Source organism: Kogia breviceps, chromosome 1 (assembly GCF_026419965.1).
Source record: "Kogia breviceps isolate mKogBre1 chromosome 1, mKogBre1 haplotype 1, whole genome shotgun sequence".
Lineage (NCBI taxonomy): Eukaryota > Metazoa > Chordata > Mammalia > Artiodactyla > Physeteridae > Kogia > Kogia breviceps.
The window spans coordinates 170,350,904-170,369,146 of record NC_081310.1 but is presented as its reverse complement, the minus strand read 5'-3'; the positions used below and the strand labels follow the sequence as shown (position 1 = coordinate 170,369,146).

Genomic DNA, 18,243 nt, shown 5'->3' with positions numbered 1-18,243 from the left:
CAGGTCCATCCCAATCTCCCAGTTCATCCCACCACCACCACCACCCCCGCCGCTTTCCCCCCTTGGTGTCCATACATTTTTTCTCTACTTCTGTGTCTCAATTTCTGCCCTGCAAACCGGTTCATCTGTACCATTTTCTAGGTTCCATATATATTGCAAGCCTAAACTTGTACCTTGTCTTTCCTTGGCAGGATGCTGCAGCAGCTATCGACAACATGGTATGGCCAGGAATCCTCCTTCTTACAGAATTTGCTTTTTCGTGGTACAGAGGGCACTTATTCATACATGAGTTTGCTGAACCTCCAAAGTTACAAGGTTGCATGGGGAAGTACAGATTATCATCATGTGAAAATATTCACTGTGAATTGATCGCTTTTGATCATTTGATAATAATGTAAATGCTAACCATCCTTGTTGACCAGTCTCAGTGGCTGCCCGTGTCTAGGATAGGAAATTGCAAACACAATGCAAATTGATTGCACAATGAAGTTGCATATTTTACAAAAGAGGCAGGATTTCATGAAGTGTTAGACCAGTGAACAATTGAGAAGAGAAATTGGACAAGGATAAAGATAGGTTATGCTACTGATGCAAATGATTGGAATAGCCTGGAGAGCTCCTTGGGGAAAATGATGTAGCTCTTGAGTATGTATTCCCACTTCAAGATGCTTATGATTTTCACATCAGATAAGAAATGCAAAAATATCATACTGTTGATAGTATTTTGTTGGAAAAAATGCTACAGATTAATCAGCATCCATTACATCTTTGTCCTACAAATTAGCACATAAATCAAATTAAACCTGAATTTTAACTATAAGAAATTTATTTTCATTATTTTTAGTTTCATCACAGTAAATTCCCAATCAATCTTTTTTCCCTTCACTTTTTACCATGAAATTTTCTTCACTGCCTTAAGTGAATTCACATTAAGTGACCTTTCCTGGTACCAGTTATCTTAGGATAATAAGGTTTTCCTTTATTCCTGTTCTCTGGTTCCCGTTCACCGAACATATTCCTCAGCTCTCAGAGAGAGAGAGAGAGATCATTTCTCACCACTTAAAGCTGATCTTGACTTTTGAAGGTGAACTCGGGTACTTGGAAACTGCATTTATCCTTGTAATTTCAGAGTGCTCTGAACCCAGAGTCACCTTTGGAAGCACAGGTCATTGGTGGTATTGAAAGAAAGGTTAGATACACGCTACTATATATAAAATAGATGTACAACAAGGCCCTACTATATAACACAAGGAACCATATTCAATATCTTATAATAACCTACAATGGAAAAGAGTCTGAAAAAGAATATATATATTACACATATATATGTGAAGTATAACTGAATCACTTTGCTGTACACCTGAAACATTGTAAATCAACCGTGCTTCAACTTTTAAAAAAAGAAAGAAAGAAAAGAAAGAAAGGAGGTATGTGATGGCTCCAGGGAGGAAATTCCCTGCAACCTACGGGCTGCTTTGCAGCAGGTGCATAGATTGGGTGCTAGGGGCTCAGGGGTTAAGGGAGAACAAGTCATGAGCTTGTCTCGGATTTTTCAGAAGGAAATGGAAAGCTGTCTGACTTTGTCTTAACCTAACAGAGTTTAAGCAGCTGGATTTTCAATCTTTTCAGAATGAATCTGAGCTCTTTGGACGGACAATTCGTGTCAATTTGGCAAAACCCATGAGGATTAAGGAAGGCTCTTCCAGACCAGGTGAGCGGGAGCAATACAGATTCCCCATCACGTCCTCCAGTTTGGCCTTGGTTGCCTTTCTGTCCCGATTTTCTTGGAAGTGGGAACTGACTGCTACTCTGGTGGGGACAGGAGTAGAGCATGGCTTACACTGGCGAAGGACATGCGCCACCTTTGTGGGGAAATCAGAAGAGTTTGAGCTTCTCAGCCAAGCCAGGGTAATTGTTCGCTTTATGAGAGGAACCCAGCCTGATCTCTTACCTGTCCCCGTTTTCTGAACGCTCCTGGCAGGTTCCGTCAAGGGCTGGGACTGGCAAAGGCTGCACCTTTCCCTGGGGCATAGCTTTTTCACTTAGTCCTGCTAAGAGCCGGGCTTCAGGGCTGGCAGTCCCTGAAAGGTGGGAACTTTCCTTACCCGTGGGAGTTCCCAAAGTGGAGTCCTCTGGCCGAGAGGGCCACAGAGTATGTCCTGCTTTGCTGACCAGAGCAGCTACTTAGCAGCTGGCTGATAGCTTGAATTTGTTCTCATTTGCCTGCCTCTTTCCTTTCAGTTTGGTCCGATGACGACTGGTTGAAGAAGTTTTCTGGGAAGACTCTTGAGGAAAATAAAGAGGAAGAAGGGTCAGAGCCTCCCAAAGTGGAAACCCAGGAGGTGAGATTGAAGGCTGGCACTTCCCACAGGAGACTTCGTTTTTTAGGTTTTTATGGAAATTTGCAAACATATATACGAAAGCAGAGAGAATGAAAAATGAACTTTTAGTGTTTTGGTGGAGGTGCTAATGAGTGAACTGGAGGGAAGCTTTAGGCCTCTCGCCCTTGTGCTCTGCATGAGGAGCTTCTCAGCTCTGCTCGGTTCTGGTCTGTGATTGCCGTCGACGAGGAGGAAGCCTGAGGTGGGGAGGGGTGGTGAGTGCACCACTGCAGCCCTCCTCATCAGTCCCCCCCTTCACTGGAGCTTCCTGTCCTGATGCAGGGGAGGCAGGGCTGGGTGGGGGTACCTTCCCGGCAGCCTGGGCACAGGTTTGAGGTTCTCCCTTCCGGAGAACCCGCCTTGGCACTTCCTCCTGATTCTCGGCGTACCTCTCTGACTAATGCCTCTCAGGCTGCCTCTCCCCTTCTTGTAAACGTTGTTCTTCTGAATGTCTTGACTCACAGCAGCCCTCTCCCCTCTCTGCCAGAACAGTGGCAGTCACTCTGATTTTTCACAGCTTCTCCTGTGCTGTTGACTTTCCTGGCCTCTGTTTCTAGTCCCGAGCTTCAGACGTTTCTGCTGCAAGTCTCGCCCTCCCTTCTCTAATCCTGTTCTTCCTGTGTTCTCAAACTCACCAACTTGCCACCCCACCATCCATCCACATTGACCTAAGCCAGAAATCCAGATGCAAAGCAGAGCACATAAATGGCCCTCGGTCAGTGGAGTAACCCTAGGTCACTCTAGACCCCTCTTTAAAATAGAGCCAGAACATCATATTCTGCCAAGTTTTTCTCTTAAATCTTCCTTGAATCCATCATCCCCTGATTACTCCGTCGTCCCAATGTAACTTCTCATCTCATTTGGATAATTGCAATAGCTTCTTAACTAGCCTTCTGGCTGCAGTCTTACTCTCCTCCTGTCTTTCATAAAGGCAGCTAGAATGATCTTTTTAAAGCATATCATGGATCATCTGACTCTCCTGCTGAGAACTTTTCAGTGGCTGCCCATCACCTGTCCCGTGAGATAAAGTCGCGGGGGGATTCTCCTGGCCTTGACCCTGCCCACACCTTGCAGTCCCCACTTTACACTCTTGGTAAAACCGGTCTTTGTATTTCTCTGTATGTCTTTGCTTTTGTAAAGGCTACGCAAGTGCTTATTGCCTTTCCCTTTCTAGTCAGTAAATTCTGTGAGGATAGGGGCCTCGTATTAATAAAGGCTTTGTTAATAAAAATGTGGAACGTGAGGTGGGGTAATGTGATTAAGAACATGAACTTGGTTGGGGGGTGGAGGGGCTTAGGTGTGAATTCCAGCCTCACCACTTAGCACCTCTGTGACCTTGGGCAAGTTACTGAACTTCATTGTACCTCAGTTTCCCCACCTATGAAATGGGAATGATGGTAGCACTGATCTCACAGGTGGTTGTAAAGATTAGACGAGCTGATTACCTAAAACGTTCAAAACAGTAAGTACCCTGTACATGGCAAGTGCTATGTGAGTATTTGCTGTTACAACTATGCTACTGCTGTTGTTAACAGCAAATAATAGTCACAGTATCCTCAGTGCCCAGCGTGATACCTCAGCGAGTTTGTTAAACTGAAGCACAAACAAGAACACTTGAGTTTTCTCTTTGGAGCAAATGTGACGGCTGTAATAAATATCTCCTCTGCCCAGCCTTGTCTACTTGGAGTATAAAGCAAGGTCCCAACCACCTCCACTCGGAGCACTTAGGCCCTCCTTGCTTCCACTGCAGCCAGCCTGTGGATATATAGGGCCAAGCATAGAGGAAGGGGGTGGTGTTACAGAGGTGGGTCCGTTTAACTGACTAAGGCGGGTGGGCTTGAACTGGGGCTTGAAGTTGTTGAGAGTTGTGTATTTTGGGCCAGCAAAGCATTGTTCTGTGACTGCAGGGGAGGGTGAAGGCGAAGTGAGCTGACGTGTCTGAGGCAGTGAGATGAGATAAAATGCTTGAGGGGTGGGGCTCTGAGTAGACGGTGCTGAGGTCTCCTGTCACTGGGTGTCCAGCTGGGGCCTGTGGCCATGGCCTCTGCCTTCTGCAGCCCCATCAGGGCCCGAGGCCTTCCCTGTCGGTGACTTGCTCAGCCCACTCGCTGCAGTGGGTTCTGGGGTGTCTTCAGAAGAACCCTTGCTCTCCTAGTAGGGGAGTCAGGCTGTTCTCTCTAACCTGGCTATTTCTTCTGCGTCTAGGGAGAGCCCACTGTAAAAAAGGCCCGGTCAAACCCTCAGGTGTACATGGACATCAAGATTGGGAACAAGCCAGCAGGCCGCATCCAGATGCTCCTGCGTTCAGACATCGTTCCCATGACAGCAGGTAAGCAGGACTCCAGTCAGGATGGCCGGGAAACTGGGAGCTGAGCAGTGAGCCTTTCCAAGGTTCTCAGTGCCTTAGTTCTTGTGTCCTTGATGTTGTTTCTGACCTGAGTTGATTTGCAGCATCTCAGATCCTGCGATCTATTAACAGATGAATCAGAGCAGGCATTTTTGAAGCTTTAGAGGTGCTGGTTTACTCCTTTTTTTAATATAAATTTATTTTTTATGTATTTGTTTTTGGCTGCATTGGGTCTTCATTGCTGCACGCGGGCTTTCTCTAGTTGTGGCGAGCAGGGGCTACTCTTCATTGCAGTGCCTGGGCTTCTCGTTGTGGTGGCTTCTCTTGTTGCAGAGCACGGGCTCTAGGCACGCGGGCTTCAGTAGTTGTGGCACGTGGGCTCAGTAGTTGTGGCTCACGGGCTTAGTTGCTCTGCAGCATGTGGCATCTTCCCAGACCAGGGCTCGAAACCATGTCCCCTGCGTTGGCAGGTGGATTCTTAACCACTGTGCCACCAGGGAAGTCCCTGGTTTACTACTTTTTAATAATAGTTTTTTCTTTAATACAAGTAAATGTGTATTCATGGTTTAAAAAAAAAGGATACACACATAAATACATTCAAACAATATTGAAGGCAATGAATTGAAAACCTAAGTCTTTCTTCTCCACATCTAGTCTTACTCTTCAGAAGTAACTACTGTTAACTAACAGTTTCTTGAGTATTTTTATTTGCTAAATATTGACTTCTATTTATTCTTCTTTTAATCTAAATTTTATTATATAGACATATAGTTTAGAATGTTAATTCCACAAAGCTTGTTTTGAAAAACAGCAGTGCCCGCATGCTGTCCTCCCATCCTGCCCCATCCCCCCCTTTGCTGCTTCTCAGAGGCAGCCAATTTCACCTCTTAGCTGATTCTTTTGGTTATTACCTCCATGTTGGTAGATAACAGATTTATGTTGCTACTTTCTGAGTTTTTTTTATTTTAGACATCTATTGGCTTCCCACTTCAGAAGATAAGGAATTAGCTTTTTTTTTTTTTTTTTTTTTTTTTTGTGATATGCGGGCCTCTCACTGTTGTGGCCTCTCCCGTTGCGAAGCACAGGCTCCGGACGCGCAGGCTCAGCGGCCATGGCTCACGGGCCCAGCCGCTCCGCGGCATGTGGGATCTTCCCGGACCGGGGCACGAACCCGTGTTCCCTGCATCGGCAGGCGGATTCTCAACCACTGCGCCACCAGGGAAGCCCAGGAATTAGCTTTTTAAATCACCTTCCCTGCTCCTTCATCCTCCTTACATTGTTACCATAATTTTGTTTAGGTCGTAGGTTATTCTAACTATGTAAGCATCATACTGTGATAACTTCCTTTCATACATACAGAGCACTTTGTTTTCCCTGGAATTTGTAATTTTCTTGTTTTCACATTTGCTTAGTCTTCTATACATATATTCCTGAGTCTCTCCGAAATTCTCCTGCTTGTATAAATCTCTCATCATGTTCAAATACATCAGATATTCTGTCAATTTCACTGTTCCTCCTTGGAGCCTTCTGACCTCCTCTGGCCTGGACCAGTTGCTTTCCAGGCGCCACTGCATAACTATTGTCATGGGATCTCCAATTTTCACTTATGTTGGAACCTCTGTTGTCTTTTTTGGTCTGTTCTGTTGTTTCGGTAGAAAACATACTTCTGTAGCTTCTGGAGAAAAGAGCTTGGAGGGTAAGTTTTTTGAGACTGATGTGTGAAAATATCTACTTTCCCACTTGAAGGTTTGGTTGTAAAATTGTAGAGAAGTCTAATATTCTGATTCTTGGTCCTTTATACAAAACCTTTTTAAAATTTTCTGCCTAGAGCTGAGCTGTTCAGTATGGTAGCCACTAGCCACATGTGACTGTTTAAGTTTAAAATAATTCAAGTTAAATAAAATTAAAATTCACTTCCTCAGTTACACTATCCAAATGCTTAATAGCTGTTAGATAACACTGGTCCAGAGGCTTGGAGGGTCTCTTTGTCCTGTGTTCTGAAATAGAGTGCCTTTGGGGTAGATCTCCTTCCATTCGTCATGCTGGATATTCAGTGGGCCCTATTGTATTAGTTTTCTCTTGCTGCTGTAACAAATTATCACAGACTTAGCAGCTTACAAGAACATAAACTTATTATCTTAACTGTTATGAAGGCCAGAAGTCCAACACAGGTCTCAGCAGGCTAAAATGAAGATGATGGCTGGGTTGCTGCATTCCTTACTGGAAGCTCTAGGGGGTGGATCTGTTTCCAGAAACAGTGAGGTTGTTGGCAGAATTCAATTTCCTGCATCTGTAGACTGAGGTACCCATTTCCGTGTGGGCTGCCAGCTGAGGGCTGTTCCCAGCTTCTACAAGCTTGTGGTCCCCTTCTTCTATCATCGCAGCCAACAGTGGTAGATCCAGTCTCTCTCATGTTTCAATTCTCTCCTGCCTCCTCTTCCATCCACTTCTAACTCTCTTTCTGACTACAGATGGGAAAGGTTGTGATTGTATTAGGCCCACCTGGATAATCTAGGCTACTGTCCCCATCTCAACATCCATAGTCTTTTTTTTTTTTTTTTTTTTTTTTGTGATACGCGGGCCTCTCACTGTTGTGGCCTCTCCCATTGCAGAGCACAGGCTCAGGACGCGCAGGCTCAGCGGCCATGGCTCACGGGCCCAGCCGCTCCGTGGCATGTGGGATCTTCCCGGACCGGGGCACGAACCCGCGTCCCCTGCATCGGTAGGCAGACTCCCAACCACTGCGCCACCAGGGAAGCCCTATTCAAGTCTTTTGCCTATTTATTTACTGGGTTGTTTGTCTTTTTGTTGTTGAGTTGTAGGAGTTCATTATATATTCTGGATATTAAATGCTTAAGAGAATGATTTGCAAATATTTTCTCCCATTCCAAGTTGCCTTTTTACTTTGTTGAGAGTATCCTTTTGATGCAGAAAAGTTTTCATTTTGATGAAGTCTAATTTGCCTGGTTTTTCTTTTGTTACCTACACTTTCGGTATCACAATTAAGAAACCATTGCCAAATCCAGAGTCACAAAGAGTTGCCCCTGTGTTTTTTTTCCTAAGATCCTGTTTGGTTTTTCTTTTTAAAAAATGCTTTACTGCCAGTTTAGTGTAGAACAGAGCTAGAATGCATGTGTTCACTCCTTCTTTAACTAGAATCCCCTCTAGTCCTTCAAGATGTCAGTATCTCAAAGGTTTATAATGAGCATGTCATATTTTGAAATGAAAATATGAACATTAAACAAATACAGCAGTTTTTCAGAGCCTAGTTAGAGGTTTCATTGGTTTGTTTTTTAACCCGGATACCTTTTCCTTTCTCGGCGCCAGAGAATTTCCGCTGCCTGTGCACCCACGAGAAGGGCTTTGGCTTCAAGGGCAGCAGCTTCCACCGCATCATCCCCCAGTTCATGTGCCAGGGCGGCGATTTCACCAACCACAATGGCACTGGGGGCAAGTCCATCTACGGGAAGAAGTTTGACGATGAAAACTTTATTCTCAAACACACGGGACCAGGTGGGACCCGATCGGTGGCTGGTGATCGGTGGGCTGGGCTGGGGCAGGATGACTGTGCGGGGAGAGTGATGGGCTGTGGTTCTGGCTGACAGGTTGGGGGTCTGGAGGAGACCTACCCAGTGAACAGAGGAGAGGCGTTCGGCCTGGCTAAGCAGAGTGAGCTTGTTTCCATTCATGTACTGCCCATTTCCCCACCATGTCCGCACTCCCTGTCGGCCTAGCTTACATTCTGTGGTCGGCCAGTGTAAGCCCTTGTCTTCCCTCAGCCCCACTACCCGCCTCGCTCTGTCAGACTCATCCAGTTAAAATTTTCAGTGGTTGGTCCCCCAAGCAACGAGAAAAAACACAGAACTGTACTGAAATTTATGACCGAAGCTCTGCAGGAGGCCCTCAGCAGCCGTACTAGCTAGAGCTCCCTAGTTAACACTCAGTCCTGGTCAGAGGTAACAATTCCATCCCTTTCTCCATTCCTGAAGCCTCCACGTCACCCTCTGCCTCAGCTGATGCTTGGCCTCCTGCATCTGTACACACACGTCCGCTCTGACTTCCTTCCACGTACAGGGGCTGAGCTGTCCCCCTGCTTGTGGCCTGGACCCCTACTCCTCTCCCCACTTCGGAACCTGGCTTCTGTGGATGTGCCCCTGCAGCCTTGAGTAATGCATTTCCCCTGCTCTGCTAGATCAATCCATCTGCACAAAAGCGCGCGGTGTCAATCTTTCAAAAAAATCTGTGACTCGTTTACCCCCTCAGCTATCACCCATGCTTCTGGTCCCCTTTGTAAGCAAAACTTCTTGAAAAAGTTATATAGACTCCTTGCCTTCCATTCTCTCTGTCCCTCTCTAGACAGACTTCTAGTGACAGCTGTCCACTGAAACCACTCTTCTCAAAGATGCTGGCAGCCTCCATCTTGCCAATAGTCAGTTCCCGGTGCTCATTCCATTCCCCCTCCCAGCAGCACTTACGCCCCTCCCTCTACTACCAGACGTCCTGAGGGCCGGGAGCAGAGTGGAGGGAGCCGACGTGGTCGTTCTCTCCCCCAGGCCTGCTCTCCATGGCCAACTCTGGTCCAAACACCAACGGCTCCCAGTTCTTCCTGACGTGTGACAAGACGGATTGGCTGGACGGCAAGCACGTGGTATTTGGGGAGATCACGGAAGGCCTGGATGTCTTGCAGCAGATTGAGGTGGGCCCCCGGTGCACAGCTGTGTGGGAGGGCAGGAGCGGGGGCTCTGGGGCCTGGAGAGAGAGGTCACTGGCTACTGCTGCTGCTGGGGCAGGGGGTGGGACGGGTGTCCTGAGCTGCCCTTTCCTCTCCACCCTCCCTCCCTCCCCTGATTCCTCCTCTTCTGTTTTGCCTGCAAAGGCCCAGGGCAGCAAGGACGGGAAGCCCAAGCAGAAGGTCATCATCTCCGACTGTGGGGAGTACATGTGAGAGGGCAGCTGTCAGCCCGGGGGACCGGCAGCCAAGGTGTCCCGTTGGCAGCAAGCAGGGCTTTGTGTCCTGGCCCTTCCTTGGGGGCGGCGTGGGGCAGCTCCTCTGCAGGCACGGCCTGGGCCGCCTCTGGCTGTTCCCCAAGTGGGGCCGTGGGCCAGGGTGCTGCCCTCTGCACCGTGGATGGCTGTGTGTGCTCTTTCCAGGCCAGGGCCTCTCCTGGGCCCACCTGTGTGTATCCTAGACATTTTCTTCTGGTAAAATAAATTCTAGTTTTTGTACTGCTGCCTCCAGCTAGTTCCTGGGAGTTGTCAGAGGTTGCATCCAAAGCTAAACTGTCCCCCGAGACAGGTTGGTGAAGGAATAGGAAATAGCGTCTTCCTCACAGCTTTTCTTTCTTCCCTCGGGCAGTCCCCTGAGATGTCGGGTGATATATCTTCAAGCCAGATACCCTTGTCAGACCATTGTCAAGACCATGGGAATCAAAGACAGAGGGAAGAAAAAAAAAAAGACAGTGGGAAGGTTCCTGTCTGCAGTGCCTCCACTCCCCAGTCATGATGCCAGTCTCGTAGCCAGTGGGGGTACTGCCCAGTCTCCGTGATTCATTTGCTTATTTGCTCACTTTCATTTGACAGGTTTTTTAAATGATATTTTCTTACTCAAAATGCCTTCTCCGTGCCAGGTACTGTACCTGTTTGTCAGGAGACAAGAGGTCAGCAAACCCATTGGGTCTAATCCAGCCCACTACCTGTTTTTGTGAATAAAGTTTTATTGGAACACAGCCACACCCATTTGTTTACATATTGTCTGTGGCTGCTTGCTCACTACAGTGACAGAGTTGAGTAATTGGTCACAGATACTGTATTGTCCCTGTATTAGAGTTCTCAGAGAAACAGAACCAATAGGGTGTGCATATATGTTCATAGAGAAAGAGATTTATTTCACGGAATTGGCTCTGCAATCGTGCGGGCTGAGAAGTCTGATAGCTGCAGGGCAAGCCAGCAGGCTGGAGCCCCAGGAAATAGTTGATGTTGAAGCTTGAATCCAAAGGCCATCTGGAGGCAGAATTCCTCCTCCCTCAGGTGATCCCAGTCTTTCTGTCTTAAGGCCTTCAATTCATTGGATGAGGACCACCCACGTTACGGAGGGGTCATCTGCTTTACTCCAAGTCTACTGATGTAAATGTCGATCACATCTAAAAAGTACCTTCACAGCAACATCCAGACTGGTGTTTGGCTAAAAAGTTGATACCGTAGCTTAGCTATAGACACAAAATTAACCAACCGCATCCCAGAGCCTAAAATATTTACTATCTGAACCTTTGCAGAAAGTTTGCTGACCACTGATGAGACAAGTGGTCTCACCCATGCTGAGCTCACAGTCTGGTCCCTGTGTGCAGCCACTTCCTGAAGCTCAAGTCAGGCTGGCTTCTCTCTGCTCCCCCTCCATGGACTGGTCAGCCAAGTGGCTTTAAAGAAATCCTGACCTGCTGAAGGCACTGAGCAGAGACTGAGCCCTGTAGCCACTAGATACCTCCCTGTGGGGTGGGGTTACTCAGACCATTCAGAGTCTACCCGGCTGGGCTTTTACATGTTGAGTAGAAATCTGGACGAGGCAGGAGTGAGGCCTGTTGTCCCCTGGCCTGGTGACCCCAGGAGAGCTCCTGCTGAGGGATGATGGCACTCTGGCTCTACCTCTGGCTCCCATGTGCCGAATGGACTCCTGGCCCTCAGCTGAGCCCCCTTTGCTGCAGCTGACCAGCTTTGTGTCTCCTCGGGCCTCAGATGTACCACAGTTACCCCTGATCCTTATGGAGCTGCCAAAAGAGACCCCCCACCTCTAGGCCCAGGCGCCCCCTCTGAGCACAGACTGTGGCCATCACAGGTCAGTCTACCTGACTGCCCACAGCGTTAGGGCAGGCTTTAGCGAAGCAGGGTGATGGCAGTGACTTCAGGGCTTTTATAAGAGCCAAGAAAGGATATGTATGAAGAGCTTAGTACAGCCAGCCCCCCGAGAGGACCAACTCCTCATAGCCTAGGGAGGTTGAGACCAGCCAGCAGGTTGGGAAGCTCAGTGGGTTTGGAGCTACAGTGGCCTTCCCAGTGCCCCTCTGGGTGTCCACAGGTGTTAACTCACTGTTTCCACGCCAGAACCCTGTGCAGAGGTCAAGGCTCAGGTGACATGACTGTTCAGGTCACCCAGGATGATGTGGCAGAGCTGGGGTTGGAAGCGTGGCCATCTCCCCATCAGTTGTAATAGAGTACTAGGGTGTTTCCTGAGCTCCATCCTCAGTCTACAGCAGGGCAACCCCAGGCCTGTGGGGAGACAGAGTCATGGTCTCTCTCCATGGTTGGTCTGGGCCCTACTCTGCCAGGCAGGACGGGGAGCCCAGAGTCTGGGGAGCAGTGGCCTAGCCACCTCGGTCAACCAGTCACAGCACAGCACTGACCCTCTGTTGCCTAGGAGGGCTCTGGCCTGTCGGAAGAGGACCCGGGGCGCTATGGGGCCTTTGCTGCAGGCTGAAGGTCAAAGCTGCCTTCCTGGGACTGCCTGGCCTCCCCGTCCACATTTCCATTGCTCTATTGCTCCAGCACCAGGACTGAGAACACGGGGCATGGCTTTGCTCGTGCATCCCCTCACTAGCTCCTCCATGGCCGGGCCCCATCTGTGCAGGCCCTGTGATGGCTGCATGGAGGAACAGACCCGAGGGTGTAGCCCCGGGACCAGTCCTGTGACTGCTGGACTTGCTCACAGCGTGTCTGCTCCAGATGCTGCCAGCACAAGAAAGAGGTTGTGGGACCTACTTTTTAGTGGTGAAAACTGAGTCTTAACGGAGTCCAGGTGATGGAAAACTAGACAGCCATATTTTCAAAAAATATTTATTAACAGGGAAAACTACACCATATAATAAAATGGGAAAAGCACATCTAAAGCAGTTTATATAATACAGTATGATCCCAATTTTGTACAAATACCTATCTATAATATGTAAACATCTATATTTTATATGTATTCTAAGAAAAAAGCCTAGAAATAAATTCAACAAAATATTTCTAGCATGTTTGTCTGACTTAGAGGATTATAGTGATTTGAATTGTTTTTTGTTTTTTCCAAACTTTTCTCCAAAACTGCATTACTTTTGTAATAAATGAAAAGCACATTTTTTTAAAAAGTGGGTCAAGTGCTCACAAAAGGCCTCCCCATAAGGAATAACACTTGGGATGGACAACCCCTGTTTAAACTGCCAAAAGGGCACCTGGTGGTGCTGAGTGCTCTCAGTAGGCCACTGGGATCCCCTTGTCTCTGGGAACACAGAGCACAGTGTCACAGCCCTGGCCATTGCCAGCATAACTGGGCACTTGTCCCAGGCCTTTAAAGCAGGTGAGAACACAGGTCCTGCCCTCAAAGGATTCAGTGGGAAAAAGCACAGCTCTGAAATACCACAGAATACATTCTGGGAGGAGGAAAGGTTTAGTGGACAAGCATGGAAGGAGCTCAAAACTAGCAAATTCATTTGTAATGATACCAACAGGTACCAGTTGTTAAGCATTTATGTGCCAGATGTTTTCCTAAATGTTTGTGTCCATATATGATCTTTTTAAATAGCTTGGAAGGAAAGCCAGTATCCTGCTCTACAGAGGAAGAAGAACCAGGATTCAAATCCATTTGGCTCCAAAAATCTGTACTCTTGCTGTGCTGCCTCTTTTCCTATTTCTTAGGGATTTTTCCAGAACATGTTACTACCCTTAGTTTGAAGACAGTGAACCTCACATTATGATGACTTGGTCTTGAGGCCGGGATTGCACTGCAAACACCAAAACTGTTGTGCATTTCACCTTAGCCTTTTTTCCTACATGTCCTCCCTGCCTGTCAACTGTCTGATTTCTTACTGCTGTCAGTGGGTCTGAATTGACCACCCTTATTTTAGTCTGGCCAGGTAAACAAGCCAGGCCCTGAGCAACAGTACTGCAGCTTGCAATGCTTGGCTAAGCAAACAGATAACTCTCGGGATAACATGCATGGGCTTTGTGTCCATTCACAACTGTTCCACTCCTCAGGGCTTTTCCTATTTGATTTCATTTGGTAACTGGATGGCAAAAGTTGCTGGAAGTCTGACGGCCAGGTACATAAGCAATAACTTGCTGTTTTTCAGTTGTTCTGCTTGAAAAAGGATTGTAACTCCACTCCTGCTGTGCACAGCTTGATTGGTAGGTGAGGTGTACTCCACATCTACCAACCTTTGGATAATATGACAGACATTCCTGGTGTATCCCACCAAGCTAATCATTGGCTGGGCTTAAAAATACCAAATTAAAAAATTGTCAAAAAAAAATAAAAAATATGGGCTTCCCTGGTGGCGCAGTGGTTGAGAGTCCGCCTGCCGATGCAGGGGACACGGGTTCGTGCCGCGGTCCAGGAGGCTCCCACATGCCGCAGAGCGGCTGGGCCCGTGAGCCATGGCCGCTGAGCCTGCGCGTCCGGAGCCTGTGCTCCGCAACGGGAGAGGCCACAACAGTGAGAGGCCCGCGTACCGCAAAAAAAATAAATAAAAATAAAAATAAAAAATAAAATAAAAAATTAGTTGTCAATTCTTCCATTTTAATGGTAGTCATTGATGAAACTACCATTAAGACTACCATTTTTTTCAGTAATTTGTAGCTGGTGAGCTAACATGTTTTGATTTTTCCACTTCTGCAATAAAAAAAATTGAAATTCAGAAAATTACAAGTAAAAATTTTCAAATGAAAAAAGTTAGTTCTCAAAATAATCTGCTAATTTAAGATTTATATTTACCTAAGAGACAATCCTCCATGTTGGGAAGAGAGAACTGTTAGGTAAGTACTAGAATAACAAACAGGTTCCATGTTACGTGCCAGCTCTGATTCGTGATGGCCACCTGAGCTCCGTGTTCAGGGTTACCAAGCTGCCTCTGGGCTCACTGTGAGACAGGGTTGGCAGACAGATTTCCTGGCTGAAGGCCCTTTTCAGATCAAAAAGTCCATGCTTCATGTTACAGATGGGAAATAGGCCCAGAGGAGGAAGCCACCAAGTCATGTCCCCTAACATGTAGGCCAGAGCTTAGATCCCTACACTGATGGGGAGCTCACCACTTTCCAGTCTCCTGTTTCCATGGGGAGGGTCTCTTCCTGTGCACTGTCTCCCAGGTCCAGGCGGAGGGGCTGCTGTCCTGCAGCAAGGCCCCAGCCGCCACCCCTGATGCCAGACCTGCGCTCCCAGAGCCCCTCCTTAGGGCGCAGAGTGAATTCCAGGGCTGCACGTCCCAGGCTGTGCCCGTGGGTTGGGGCGGGCCCAGGCTCTGCTTTTAATGACACAGTATTTCAGGGTTTGGGCAGCTGGACGCAGTCTTCTCCACCAGGTAAATTACAGGCTTACCAAGTCAGAAATCAAATAAACACTCCAACTGCCGGTGGCCGCTCCAAGGAGACCAGTGGTTTCCGGGAACCTCCCCACCCAGCTCAGCTTAATTGCCGCCTGTCACTCCCCTGGGACCAGGGCCTTTTCTCTGGCTCACAGGCCCCAAGAAACAGGACAGGGCTCCTGGGCACACCGGGTGACGCAGACTTGGGTGACCAGTCTGTTTCTGACAGCTTCTGGACACGGGCAGGTGCTAACAAGCCTTGCCCTCGCTCCACGCCCGGCCCCAGGCTGCCCCGTGTCCCAGAGCACTGAGGGCAGGAGATGGCAGATAGTTTTCACTGCACATGCCAACTCTAACCTGTTGGTGGTGGCCACCTGGAGTTCTGTGCTGGTCATTTTGAAATTCTATCCAGATTTGAAAGAAAAAATATCAAGGTTGATTATTGATGACTGCCGTGCAGAAGGTTAAGGGAAACTATGTCATCCGTGCTGGGCATTGTCATCCCGGGCCAGCCGATGTATCCACCATACTTGGCTCAGCAAAAAGATAACTTTTCCGCAGAGCTGAACTCCTGATGGTTCAACATGGTGACAGACAGATGGGGTCAATAATGCCCCCAGGATTTTTTGTTTCCCTAAAGTGTCCGTGCACTGCACGTCTTCCCCAGACAGCAGAGGCGGGTCAAGGGAGGAAGACAGGGAAGATGAATGCCATAGGCCTTGGCCCTAAATCATGCTGTTCATTTAGCTCTTTCTGGAGGTGATCCACATGCCTCTTTGTGACCAGCGGTTTGGTCATTCAGATCCACAAATATAGCCCACCGAGGGCAACTCCACACTCTAACAGAAGTGCCCAGAAATGCCCAGTTTTGCACCTGGGAAGGGCAGGCATCTGGAGATGGACCAGGACCTGTCGTGGACGGTGAAGGGCCTGAGGTGGCCATCCTGGGCTGCAGGTGCCTCTGAGTTCGTCCCACATCCGCCCACAGCTGGGCCAGCAGTGGACAAGGGCAGGTCCTCAGACAGGACTCTCTGCCGACCCCAAAGAACGGTCAGCCCGTGCCTCTGGGGAGGGGGCTGGGGTAGGACCCTGCTGCGGACTCAGACCACCAGGCCAGAGTTCCACCACCGCCTCAGGCGCCGGGCGGGGGCGGGGCAGAGGGGCCTAGGGAGGACCAGCCCCCTGGCAGGATGTGGGCGGCGGGGGATCGCCCTCGCTGCCGCCCTGCCTGAGCTGTGAGGGCGTTGGGGGGTGACCCCTGCGGAGGGCTGACCTGACCCGGTAGGGGCGGTGCAGCAGGCGGGGCGGGGCCTCAGTGGCAGCCGCAGGCGCGGACCACCATGTTGCGGTGCTTGCGCAGGATGACGTTGTTGCTGCTGTCGTAGTAGAGCACGGAGGTGGCGCTCAGCTTGGTGGGCGCGCAGCACGCCTTGGGGACAGCGTCAGGCTTCATCAGGTGCACCTGGCGGGGAGGGGGCGGCAGGCAGAGGCGTGAGAACCGCAGGTACCCCGTCCCAGCCCCCAGCTCCTGCCGTCCGGGCTCCAGCCGCTGGCCCCTTCCCGGCGCCATCTCGCCCCGCAGCCCGGCAGGTGCTGGCGCGAACTCTGCCCCGGCCCCGCCCCCTTGGCCACCCCGCCAATGCCCTCAGGCCCAGCCTGGGCACCTGTGGCTCCCGTCTCAGCTCCTCCCCTCAGACAGGACGACCCAGATCCTGCTGGTCCCTGGCACGTGTGCCAGGTCCTGCCTGCGCCCCTGCAGCGCCGCCCCCGGGGTCCCCTCTGCTCCTCTCTCCTCCCTGCGCTTCTGCAACGTCCCTGATCGTGTCTTGTCCGCATGAGCTGTTTCTGGTCCGTCTCCCCCTCCAGACTGGGAGCCGGTGAAGGTCCGTGTTACACCTGCTAGCGGCCAGACTTCTAGGCTCACCCTTGGGGTGTCCGACACTGTTGTTTCTCAAAGCACCTCCACCCCTCCTGACAATTTCTAGGCAGGGAGTGTTCTGGGCAGAGGACCACTGAGGGCACAGGGGCCGAGTCACCTGCCCAGTTCCATGGCTGAGGCCGAGGCCGCGGCACGACTGCGGCCTGGCACGTGAGTCCCGCTACCTCCTCCCAACAGCTGTACCCCTAAAGACAGCCCGACTGAGTGAGCTCTTGCAGCCTCTACAAAAATATTTATCTGGAGACTTGACAGGATGAGCTGTCGTTCACCCCAGACTGTTCATCAGGGCGCCACATGGAAGGGCCTGGAAGGCAGCCCCCCAGCCTGTCAGGGGCTGCAGAGAAAAGGGAACCTGCTTCCATGCACCGGGACCTCCCAGGCCTCACGGAGGCCGCTGAGCAGGACCTGGGTGAAGCCGTCTCATGGGGGGCCCTGTCCGGCAGCCTGGCCCCCGGTCCCCAGAGCCCAGCCTTATCCCAGAAGCCCCAGCTCTGAGCAGCCTGCTGCCAGGACAGGCTCCATCACCCCTGACCTTCTTCAAGGAAGGCACCTCCCCTGGGGTCCAGCAAATCCCATGTGACCATTGGGAAAGGAGGCATTATCCTGGGGTCCACGCTGCCTTCTTAACTCATTTGCTTCTAGGGCATCACCTTGAACAACTTGTAACTAGAGTGTCCAGGTCAATGTTCTAGAAGGAAGCCTCAGCACAAAAATACATTCAAAACACTTAGCAGTAAGCAGCAGCAATAGTGTTCCTATTAGAAACTTTTTCAGCATTTAAAGTTAACCCAGACAGCAGGGCATCAAAAGCCTGTAGAGACACAAAGAGCCGAGAGGGACCCAGAAAAAAGAGCCAACGGGAAAGGAACGGGATGGGAAACCAGAAAGGCACGGGGTACCTGGTGACTCCTGCACAGGAAGAGGGGGCAGAACCCACACGTGCATCACCCAACCCTAACCTGAGGGCGTGTGTGACACACAGGAGGCCAAATGCACCAGTGAACATGGTGCACGTGTGTGTTCCGAGGGCACAAGTAGCCGTGTGGGGTGCCCGCCTATCATGCAAGGGCTGTGCCTCTGACCACCAGCAGGTGGGCCTTTATAAGTCTCGTACCCACCGCATGGATGTGCAAGTCCCCCACGTGCACGTGTGTACGTGTGCACACCGATCAGCGAGAGTCTAGTGCGCGTGTGTTCAGGTGCGCGGGTTGGGGGTGGCCCACACGGGGACCAGTTTCTGCTCGGCTGTGG

At 49.9% G+C, this 18,243-nt stretch overlaps 2 protein-coding genes across 4 annotated transcripts in view; one reads left to right on the top strand and one right to left on the bottom strand.

Moving 5' to 3' along the window:
• The window catches only part of LOC131744688 (peptidyl-prolyl cis-trans isomerase E), a 13,501-nt gene extending 3,547 nt beyond the window's left edge, over positions 1 to 9,954 (top strand). For all 3 annotated transcript variants that reach the window (XM_059044413.2, XM_059044433.2, XM_067010711.1), the window contains exons 4-10: positions 192 to 218; positions 1,630 to 1,711; positions 2,242 to 2,342; positions 4,587 to 4,710; positions 8,056 to 8,241; positions 9,282 to 9,424; positions 9,605 to 9,954. In XM_059044413.2, coding sequence (XP_058900396.1) covers positions 192 to 218; positions 1,630 to 1,711; positions 2,242 to 2,342; positions 4,587 to 4,710; positions 8,056 to 8,241; positions 9,282 to 9,424; positions 9,605 to 9,673 — 732 coding nt within the window. In that variant the 3' untranslated portion in view covers positions 9,674 to 9,954. The remainder of the gene's footprint in view (positions 1 to 191; positions 219 to 1,629; positions 1,712 to 2,241; positions 2,343 to 4,586; positions 4,711 to 8,055; positions 8,242 to 9,281; positions 9,425 to 9,604) is intronic.
• A 2,753-nt stretch (positions 9,955 to 12,707) lies between these two features.
• BMP8B (bone morphogenetic protein 8b) overlaps positions 12,708 to 18,243 on the bottom strand; it is a 32,410-nt gene continuing 26,874 nt past the window's right edge. The window contains exon 7 of the mRNA XM_059044138.2: positions 12,708 to 16,515. Within this exon, the coding sequence (XP_058900121.1) occupies positions 16,366 to 16,515 (150 nt within the window). The 3' untranslated portion in view covers positions 12,708 to 16,365. The remainder of the gene's footprint in view (positions 16,516 to 18,243) is intronic.